Source organism: Hipposideros armiger, unplaced genomic scaffold (genome assembly GCF_001890085.2).
Source record: "Hipposideros armiger isolate ML-2016 unplaced genomic scaffold, ASM189008v1 scaffold_218, whole genome shotgun sequence".
Lineage (NCBI taxonomy): Eukaryota > Metazoa > Chordata > Mammalia > Chiroptera > Hipposideridae > Hipposideros > Hipposideros armiger.
The window spans coordinates 601,645-613,244 of NW_017731568.1; the positions used below are offsets into that span (position 1 = coordinate 601,645).

Below are 11,600 nucleotides of genomic sequence, written 5' to 3' on the forward strand. Positions count from 1 at the left end.
AAGTCAAGTTGTTGTCCTTCAATCTAGTTGTGGAGGGCGCAGCTCAGCTCCAAGTCCAGTCACCATTTTCAATCTAGTTGCGGAGGGCGCAGCCCACCATCCCATGTGGGAATCAAACCAGCAACCTTGTTGTTAAGAGCACATGCTCTAACCAACTGCGCCATCTGTCAGCCCAGCGGCAGCCTGGCTGCAGCTCAACTTAAGTCGTTGTCTTCAATCTAGTTGTGGACGGTGCAGCTCACCAGCCCATGTGGGAATTGAACCGGCAGCCTTGTTATTCAGAGCATGTGCTCCAACCAATTGAGCCACCTGGTCTCCCCACACTGTAATGTTTTCATTTGACAAAAATTGCTGTATTAGAAGCGATGTTTATGACACGGAGCCTTTCTGTTGTGATCACAAAATACAGTGAATGCTGCTGCCGAGTGCCATCCAACAGCAAGGCAGGGATCTTTAATATGGGAAGAGAAGCATCGAACCTTAGTAACAGTGTGTGAGTCAGCTGGGTGTGAGCTATGGTTGAGAGGAGGTTTTTTTTTTGTTTTGTTTTTTTAAGTGGAGCCATCCTGGCAGCTCAGTTTGGGATGGGAATCGAACCGGTGACCCTGTTGCTCAGAAGCTCGCACTCTTGAGCGAGCTCTTAAAAGAGCCATCAAGAAGGTGTATTTTTAAGTGTGCCATAATTCATCCTCCATCATGACAATGCTCGTGTCACACACTGCTTCTGGTATACGGCAATTTCTGTCAAATAAAAACATTACGGTGTGTCCTCATCCATCTTATTCACCAGATCTGGCACTGTGGGACTTCCGGCTCTTCCCCAAAGTCAAAATGACCATAAGAGGTAAACGTTTTGTTATTAAGGACATCGAGGGAGACATGACAGCGCAACTAAAGACACTCATGAAAGAGGACTTCCAGAACTGCTTCCGAAAGTAGCAAGAACGATGGCGTGTGTTCAAAGTGAGGGGGAGTGTTTTGAGGGGGGTTGATGGCAATGTGTCTTTTACTGTAATATATTTTTTTAATTTAAACATTCACCGTGTTGTTTGATCACACCTTATATTCATACAGTGGAATATTATTCAGCAATAAAAAGGAATAAGTACTGATATGTGCTACAATATGGATGAACCTTGAAAATATGCTAAAAGAGGCCAGATACAACAGACCATGTATATCATTCCATTCATATGTAATATCCAGAATAGGCAAATATATAGAAACAAAAAGTAGCTCAGGGATGGGGGTTGGGTAATGGAGGATGTAACAGCTGAGGAGATGAAATTATTCTAAAATTGATTAGAGTGCTGGTTGCACAACTCTGTGAATATACTGAAAACCACTGTGTACTCTATATATTTTATATGGGTGAATTTTATGGTATGTGAATTATATTTCAATAAAGCTGTTATTAAAAAAAAAGAAGAGGAAGGAATTGATAAATGTACCTCTTTTAAAAATGGCATAGTTGGGTTTATGCAGTGTAAGAGAGAAAGCCAGGTATAGCTACACAGGACACAAAATATGTAATCTTCATTAACAATTTAATTAGTAACTTGATTCAACAGTCAATAACAAGATACTTGTGATCTGTGGTAGACACTGTTAGCTACCTATCCAATATCCATTGCCTCCCTCTTCCTTGCTAATAGAAACCAGATTTTGTTTGGGGTGGCAATATGCTTATCTAAATATTAACTTTTTTGGTTTTCCTTCAAGCTATAATTCTACCCAGTGAGACATAAATGAGTCTTCTGGGAGTTTCTGGGAAAGCTTAGCTTTCCTGATCAAGATGAACAGTTAGGGTTGGCATATCCATTTTCCCCTTCCTCTTGCCTTGAACACAGATGTGATGTCTACAGCTGCAGCTGCTGCCTTGCATCCATGAAGCAACAAGACAATGAAAATCAACAAACTAATGATGTTATATCAGAAAGATGTAAGGAGCCTGAGTATTTTATTACCTTATAGAGCTGCTGTACTAGACTTCATATTCCCAGGCTTCCCATTATCTTAGAAAAATAAAACCATATTTTCAAAGCTATATAGTTAGGTTTTCTGTCTTTTAAAGCTGACTCAAAGTCTTAATCAAAATAATGCTTCTTCAGCCCCACATTTTTAACCTTTCAGTCTAGCATTTCAGATTCAAAGACAGTCTGAAAAAACAAATTGGGTAAGGGAATTTCTGATTCTTCGCACTGGACATCTAAGAATTTTTTTTGGAAAAAAAATGTTTCCACATTCAAGAGTCAGGAAAATAAGAACTCCCATTACCTGGCACATTCTGTCAATATTTTCTTCAGTTGGCATTACAAAGTACACCGCAGGAACATCTGGAATAGGGTCTCGATCAGAGTGCAAAAGCCTAGAAGACATAAAGGATATAACGCTCATTTTTTACTTAGTCGCTTACCTAAGAAGATAGTTTAACACAGTATTTCTCAAACTAGGAGCTCACCAGGTCAAGAACAGAAGTCAGTACTCTAAAAGCTCTTGCTGCAATTATTCATTTAACCAGCATTCTTCTTACAGCAATGTTAACACTATTTATTAGTAAGATGCTAATCTGTTCTTAGCATCATTTCCTTTATTCTAAATGCCTTACTTTTAATACTTCTTATGGTCAGTCTCTTTTACCAATATTCTCCTCGATGGAGAACTAAAGTACATTCAAAATCAATTTTTTCCCCATTTTTTCATAGAAATATGGTCAGGGGAAGGTGAGTGAGAGGAGGGTGAATTTCTTGAAGAGGGGGAAAACAGAAAAGCCGAAAAAACTTTAGAAGCAATGAAAAAAATTAACCATAAATAAAATCAATAATATATTTTAAATGAAGGTATAAACACTTCCTTAAAACTAAGACAATTTTTTTGTTGTATTTATTGCTTCATAAAGAACGCACAAGAGATCATCTAAGCATCTTGAAGGTTTTTTTTTAATCACTTCAAAGTTTTCTCTTTTTATAATTCAGGGAGTATATTCATTCAAATACTCAATATCAAATCACAAAATGTCTTTTTTTCTTTTTAAATATTTTACTGGGGAATTGGGGGAGGGGAACAGCACTGGGGAATTAGGGAAGGGGAACAGACAAGTTGCTGTCCTTTTGTTCTTCAGTCTAGCTGTGGGGGACGTCGCTTCACTGGCCCACATTGGTGCCATCATTGCACTCTTCCCGGGTGAGGCAGTCGCTCACCGCCATTGGACGGCCGCTCACAGGGCTCATGGCAGCTCACGAAAGCTCATGCCTGTTGCTGGCCAGCCCCACTGCAGCCTACACCATTGCCGGCGACTCAGGACAGCCCAGCTCCAGATAAAGCTGTTGTTCATGATCTTAGCTGTAGAGGATGCAGTGACACTGGCCCTCATATGTGGGATCCGAACTGGGGCCCTGCTGCTCAGAGCTGGTGTCCCAAGCCAACTCCTAACCAATGTGCCACTTGGCCGGCCCAAGAAATGTCTTTTTTCATTGTAAGATTTTACCATGCTTGTATCAGGAAACATGGCTAACTTTCTATTTATACAATATTCTGCAATAGTAATCCTTCTATAAGCAAGTCTATACACAATCTTCTATATACCAGAGGTGTCAAAAAAAAGGTACACATTTTAAGAGCTGTTATCTATGTACTACTTTTTGAAGTTGAATTAATTACAGTAGCAATTTGTAATATGACGTTCGCGCAAAAGATGACGTTAATCAAATGAATGCTGGCGTCATTCATTGTATTACAATTTTCATATAGTTTTTTTCCTTTTTAAAATGTGTATACATTTTTTTGGCACCTTATATCCTTCTATGTACAATATTTTAGTAAAAAAGAGTGAAAGAGGCACATGCAATTTGTTTTATTTATCAAACGTATCAGACATAATATAATCAAATAAGTTCAGTAGGTAAGACAACATAGATAGCCTCATATGGTGATTAACAGTCATTATTTCATAGTTACCTAAATTTTTCACATTAATGGTAAATTAATGTAGATATTCCTTTTTGAAAAAGTATACTTAAATTAAAAGAATAAAATTTCAGAGCTGGAAGGGACCTTAAGACAACCAGTTCTTTTCCTTCACGTAAGAACTAACCCAGTCTGTTGGAAAAGACACAAGACAGAAAATTTAAATTCTAAAATTAGAAAGCTTCAGACTGAGGATTATTTTTAACTTCAGAAGTAAAGGGTTAAATAAAAGATAAGGGGTAAAAATGTTGTTCTATACAAGTACTGTAACTTATAACATTAAGGTGTCCAAAGAAATCTTTAACAATGTATCTGACAACAAATGTTATTATGAGAAACATGTTACAACTCACAGATGCAGAGTGATTCCCATGTCTCTCAGCTCTTTCACAGACAGCAGGGGAGAGATGATATCTTGGCCAAATCTGTCATAAATGAGCACCTAGTTAAAAAATAAAAATGTTCTTTTTCAACATCATTATCAGTGAACAGTCAATACAGAACCCATATGAAGGACAATATCAAAGTACATTTTATTTTAATAAATCATGTATGTTGAATTCTTATACTTACCTCAATTTAATATTTTCCATCATTTTTTACCAAAATGTTCAATCATGTAGTAATCTATTCTTAAAAGCATTATTACTTAGTCTAAACCAAATTAATATTCATAAAAATTTCTTCTTACAGAATACTTTTTCTAGGTTAAAAAACACACTAGAGACTATAAAATCTTCATCTTAAGTTATAATAAAGGACTCTGAACATACAGCAAACCCACATACACCCCCTTACCCAGTTCACATATATCCTTTCTAAAAAGAGAAAAGTAAATATTAGTTACTCTCAAGCCTAATGCATAACAAGTTCCAAGCCTGTAAAGAAAATTTAGTAATTTAAACATCTCAGGTTAATAAGAAACTCATTTTAAAACTTAAGTCCCTAAAGAGTACTTGCTCACCTTACTCTGTCCCATGCATTTCCTCACATTCTAAAAGTATTAAAACTATAACACATTTGAGGAACAATAAGAACTCCAACTGGGTCTTCTAACTCTTAATTAGTTTTAGAGTTAAGGCAAATAAAAGAGAAAATTCCACGAGTGTTTTTCACAACCACCTCAATAATTCTTTATGGAGTAATAAATTGCTAATGAGAATGAAACCTGCTATCATAAAAACACGGTTTTTTTGAATGCCAGCATTTCCTTTAGAAAAGCTAAAAATCTTCCTACTCTAGTTATAAGGTTAGATGTTGCATACCTCACAAACCTTTCCTCTTTAAATCTCAATATATCTACATTATTAATCTTGTGATATAGAAGTGATGGTAGGAAAGAGTTTGACACATCTATATCCAAGAAATTCTCAAGTTATGTAATTCAAAAGTTCAAATTTGGAAATAATAAACAAGTATAATTTATGAAGAGGCAATGAAAAGAGGCCCACAAATAAAGATGAAGGAAGTGGAAAATTAGGGGACGTGCTGAAGCTTAAACTATGAATTCAATATAGATGACTTTTACCATCTTCAGAGTCAACCCAAAGGATTTGTAAGGACTCATGAGAGTTTCTGAAAAACCCAAAATTGTAACCAAGTTGACTTGTTCTTAATTCTTAGCAAGAGAGGCATTTAAAGTGATTATGAACTAATAAGTGTAAACCTAATCAACTCTATTATAATCTCTTTGAAGAAAGAGCTCGAGTGAGCATGAAGTTTAGAAGGAAGGTGCTCAAAGAACAGGAATGTTTAAAAGGTTCTCCAGCATTTCTCAAAGGAGAAAGATTATAGATTGCTTTCTGATCCAATTAAAACAGTTTCACTGATAATTTCACATGTGAAAAATAAAGTGGCATTTTGGTTTACAAATCACTCTCTTAAGAGTTGTTAAAATGCACAGTCTCCTGAGTCTGACTAATGCTGAGCAAGCTTGCAAGATCCAAATTCTGAACTTGCAGAGCTGAGGAGCACGACATCAACCCAAGTAAAGACCTATCAGTGAGGTCCCACCTAAGACATCGGCTGGATTCCCTAGATCAGCGGTTCTCAACCTTTCACAGGGGTCGCCTAAGACCATCGGAAAACACATATCTTTGATGGTCTTAGGAACCGAGACACCACACCTCTATCCGTCTCCAGGCCCACATGCAGATATGCCCACATATGAGTAACCGGCGACCCCTGTGAAAGGGTCGTTCGACCCCCAAAGGGGTCGCGACCCACAGGTTGAGAACCGCTGCCCTAGATGAATGTTACTATCATCGCCTGTCTCACTCCTTAAAATGTTTATAAAAAAGATTCACATTAAGAAGTCATGTTAAGGGGCCAGCCGAGTGGCTCAGTTGTTTAAGAGTGAGAGCTCTGAGCAACAGGGACGCCGGTTCGATTCCCACATGGGCCAGTGAGCACTGCCCAGGCTGAGCTGCCAACAGGCGGCAGGATGGCTCAGCTGGTGAGAGCACATGCTCCTAACAAGGTTGCCGGTTCGACTCCTGCATGGGATGGTGGGCTATGCCCACCAGCAACTAATATTGAACACGGCACCTTGAGCTGACCTGCCCTGAACTGCTGACGTGCGGCCGGGTGGGTGGCTCAATGGTTAGTGTGCGCGCTCTTAGCAACAAGATTTCCAATTCGACCCCCACATGGGATGGGGGGCTTTGCCCACCTGCAACTAAGATTGAACACAGCACCTTGAGCTGAGTGGCTGCGAGCTTCCAACAGGCAGCTGGATGGCAACTGGACTTGGAGCTGAGCTAGCTGCACCCTCCACACTAAGACTGAAGGACAACAACCTGGCTGTTCCCCTTCCCCAATTCCCCAGTTCTCCAACAGAATCTTAAAAAAAAAAAAAAAAAAGACGCCATGTTAAATAAATTTATGCATTAAAACTAAAACGTGCTACTGTTCCATCTTAACAAGAAATTCCCTCCAATCACCACCAATAAGAGCTGAGAAAATATTTCCCCATTAAAATAAACTCTTACCTTCCATACTGGCTCTCCAGTGCTGTTTTTAACATGAGGCACATTGAAATTCAACATACGTTTCAAAGCCACTGGAAATGAAAATAGTTTCATTAAATATTACCACTGTTTTTTAGGATTTCACTTTTCCCCACATTTATTATTTACTACCTCAAAACGAAATACACAAATCACTCTAGTAAAACTGATTGATCAAAGGGCTGGATGTGTGGAGTAGGGTCAGACGTGTAAGTGCATACCATCAACAGCTAACTGGCATGGATTTGGGATTTTCTAAAATACAACAGGCATTTGTCCCTACATGAAAATGTGAAAAAAGTTCACAAGGAAGCCTTTTCCACTTCTCCTGACAATTCCACACTACATTTTATATAGATGCAAAAAGAAATGTTGTCAATCATGAACTTGCAGTGGCCTCAATAGATAACTGGGGCTGCTGTGTGCCGCATGGCTGAAAGCACAGGTTACGGTCAGTCTTTCTAAAAACAATTACCTATGATATAGTTAGTTGGTTCATGCACAAAATCTTCACATATCAGGTCTATTTTGTTAGTTATCTTGGAGTACATTTTAGGACCAATTTGTCTTGTCAGATTCATTGAAAAGTTATATTGCTTAATATATGGTCCATGGAAAAAGTGAGAATTTGCCATAGATATGATAGATAAGTGAAAACTCCTGCTAAGAAAATAATTTCTAAAATCACACTGGTTATGCTCTATATGTTATAGTACTTTGTGTTTTTTATTGTGCATCTGTTCATGTGTTATAGCAGATTCTGATATACTTTCTAAGGAAAACATAAATCTCAATATACTTCAATGTGAAGTTAAGATGGCCAAATAGTCAAGGGAGGGTACTCAACAGGTGATTTAATTTTAAAAGATTGGCAACACTAAAATCTACTTGGTTGATTTTTAAAAGCATTTTGATTAGGCTTCGTTAAGTAATACAGAATAATCTACAAGCCCGACTCCTACCAGAGAATTATATAGTACTCAAATCACCTGTGTATTAATTTATAGCATATTCACTCACTAGTAAAACTTCTATTAAATGCTTATTCCTTGAGGCAGGTAAAATAAGAAATTGCACTTCAGTGGTATATTTGTATGTGTATATTTATGTGTGTGTACATACAGACATAATATTTTGGTTAAATGTTAGTACCTAATGCCCAGCCAATAACACACATTGCCAATATTAATTCACACCTACTTCAGAAGCTCACAGGTGTTATGGTATTACATAAAAATACATAAACAAAAAAAAACACATTTGGTACTTAAAACTGAAATAATACAGGAGGCATAGAAGGTGCTCCAGGGTTAAATGTCCCACCTGCTTTAAAAGAGCTCTTCCTCCCACCTCCAGGCAACACAGATACCACCACCCTGGTACTCACAGCCCGAGAGAGAGAAAAGTCTTATTTCTAGGAACAGCTGTGTACACTCTTGACACCGGACAACCAGGAAGAACCCCAGCCTGAGCTGCACGTGAGCCCCACATGTACGGTGTTCTCCAGAGGCAGGCCTTAGCTAAAGGAAAGAGTCAGTAACAGCAGGCACTTGCCTTCTCAGCCCCATCTAGGTGAATAGCCCCAACTCTGAGCCTTCGCTAATTTGTAATAGGGATTCTGACCCAGTGGGTTTGTTAATAAAGTACAAGCCTGTGTTCATATACTATACAAGAATGTAATTTTACTTTCATCAGAGTAATTCCCCAAAGGCTAAAACCATTGCTTTTAACTGAAATGACAAACTAGTTTTCTTTATTAACCCTGAACATACTATCTACAGTCCCAGACTTGGTTAAAGTAGTTTCATCCTTGCTTGGAAAGTTTTCTTCACTCATTCGCTATATACTCAACTATATTTACTATTCATTCAACAAATGTTTAATGAGTGTTTACCATCTTTGGACACTGCTCTAGCTGTTGGCACTAAACGAAACTGACTGAATAAAAATTATCTCTCCTCAAGTAGCTTTCATTCTAGGTGGGGGAGAAAGACAACAAAATAACTAAAACACGTGGTATGTGAGATCATGATAAGTGCTATGGAGAAAACAAGAAAGGGAAAGGAGGAGAGGGAGCTGTGGTGTAACTTTAAATATAGTCAGGAAAGGCCTCCAGAGAAGGTTAACAGTTGGGTAAAGACCGAAAGGAAGTGAGGGAGTGAGCCACAGATATCTCTGAAAGAATATTCCAGATAGAGGAAATCTGAGGTGGGAACATTCTGGTGTGTTCAAGGAACGGAGAGAGTAACAGGGAGCGAGGTCAAAAAGTTAAGTGGGGATCAGGTCTACAGAGCCTTGTAGACCACTAGAAGGTCATTTTGGCTGTTACCATGATTGAAACGGGAAGCAGCTGGAGGGTTCTGAGCAAATATGTGGCACCTGAGTACTGTGTGAAGAAAAATGAAAAACAGGGATGTAAAAGCAAGTAAACCAAATAGGCAGTTATTGCAGAAATTCATGGTGGCTTAGACCTGAGTGGCAGCAATGACAATGGTCAGATCCTGGAAATATTTTCAGAGTAGAGCTGACAAGATTTACTGACAGATCTAATGTGGGTTATGAAAGACAGAAGTTAAAAAAACTTCCAAGCTTCTGACCTGAGCAACACAAGGATGGAGTTGCCAGTAACTGATATGGGGTAAACTGAGTTTAGATGAGAGGGCCAGGCTGGAGATATAAACTTGGGAACCATCAGTATACAGAGAGTATGTAAAGCCAAGAGCCTACATGAGATCACAGGAGAGAAAGCAGTTGACCTGCGGCTCTCTGATTTTGAGAAGTGGGACAGCTGAGCAAGAACATGCAACAGCATGACGGAACTGGTAACAAAGAATTCTGTCTACAATATTTTAGGATTGTGAGTCATTTCCCAAAACATTCTCAATAGGCATCAGCGTGAGGTCAAAAAGTTAATCTTTTACAACTATAACCTTCTGCTACTATAGAACATATAAAGGGGTTTTCCTTCCTCTGAAAATAAGATAGCACTCAACTAGAGTACAAATTTTGATAAATGATTAACCTGGCATAAGCATAAACTACAATAGTAATGATGTGAAATATTGCTATCATGAAGTTTATTTCCACAGAAATTGAAATTATGCTATTAGATTTAAAATTTTATGCAGTTTCTGCATATTAAAACTACCACCAAATCTCATTTTTCAAAAAGTTCCTGTGTATTGGTACAGTGTTCTTTCACACCTTATTTTCTTATTTTAATATGTAGTATGACCTAATTCACTAAGCTTCATTAAGCTGTCAGAACCATACCTCTAAGACAAGTGGGGCTTCTACTTGCTTACACAGATAAAACGAATGGCAGATATTCCCCAACTCTTATTGGGACTTTCATATATTTAAGTTACGTCTGACTTAATCTGATAAATTATACAAAATCATCTACTGGGAAAAGCAGAACACAACTCAATATGCTCTGTGTCATTATTAGATTGAAGTCTATCATTAATTTTTTTCTTTGAATTCCAAAGGCAGGAATCAAGCACAGCCAAAATCCCTTCTATAGGTCATAGTAATTGTAGCCAGTTATTTTCCTATTCAGATTTATACGTAAAAAAGCATGAATATAAGAGACATAATTTTCAAGTATGCACATTCTTGATGGCTTATTTCTATTAGCTCCTCAAAATTAATAGCTTGCCAACTTTCAAGACAATTAGCTAACAGGTATATAAACCATTAGTTTGTAGCTAACAGGTATAATGCAAGTTGTCATCAGAAGTTTATTAAAAAGCAAGCAAAACTAAAAATATCTAAGATGGAAAGATTATCAATGCTTAAAGGAAGAAATATGTACTTTTTAAAACTATATTTGACTGTATAAACAGAAGCTATATAACCATGCTCTATCGAAGATTAAACTACTAACATGTAGTTTTAAAATGTTAATTTGTCAGTTAAAACGGGAAAGCTATTAATTTATCCGTTTTGCCATTCTTAAATCCCATTCCAGCAAGCTGAAGAAGGAAGTCTTTATCACCAGATATTTCTATTCAGGCAATCCCACAAGATTGGTCCAAAGGAGAGAAATGGCAGAACGTTAAGCTGCTCTGAAAATACTTAAATTTTGTAATAGTGGTGAAACTGCCAGAATATGAAACTCGTTCACCATTAAAACTGGGAGAGAACTGAACCACGTACAGAAACAAACCCGGAGACCTCACAGGTGACAACACAAACGAAAGAAAACGTCAGCTTGCCAGATCTTGTCATGATGGCCTTTTGAGGCCCAGTAGGAAAGAGACAAGAGCAGGACCACAGCAACCGGCCCACTCCTAAAGTCCCTTCTGCAGCACTAAAGAGGGGCCGAGTTCTCAAGTCAATGGCATCTCTTCCTTAAAAACTGAAAAGGGGAGGGACTCGCGGGGCTTCGGGAACTGGATTAAACTCCTGGAGGTCTGTCTCCCAGCTGCAGGCACTGCGACCGAGTGAGGGTGTCAAGCAGAGGAAGAGGACACCCCTATGGCAGGCGCAAAACCGCAGGGAGAAGGGAATAAATAAGTAGGTACCTGTTTGTCTCTCTCGAATACTAGCTGCTGCAGTCGCCGCCATCTTGGCCGCCACCAGCCACTGCCAGGCTGGCCAGCGCAGCCCGAGGATGACGTG

The 11,600-nt window shown here is 38.4% G+C and overlaps 1 protein-coding gene across 2 annotated transcripts in view; it reads right to left on the bottom strand.

Moving 5' to 3' along the window:
- The window catches only part of SCFD1 (sec1 family domain containing 1), a 94,642-nt gene extending 83,042 nt beyond the window's left edge, over positions 1-11,600 (bottom strand). Inside the window, exons 1-4 of one of the 2 annotated variants that reach the window (XM_019654285.1) lie at positions 11,504-11,600; positions 6,957-7,027; positions 4,320-4,408; positions 2,278-2,368 (exon numbers count right to left, since the gene is read on the bottom strand). In XM_019654285.1, the coding sequence (XP_019509830.1) occupies positions 2,278-2,368; positions 4,320-4,408; positions 6,957-7,027; positions 11,504-11,546 (294 nt within the window). In that variant the 5' untranslated portion in view covers positions 11,547-11,600. Of the gene's footprint in view, positions 1-2,277; positions 2,369-4,319; positions 4,409-6,956; positions 7,028-11,503 lie in introns of those variants that run through there. The other variant, XM_019654286.1, reaches the window with a different exon arrangement.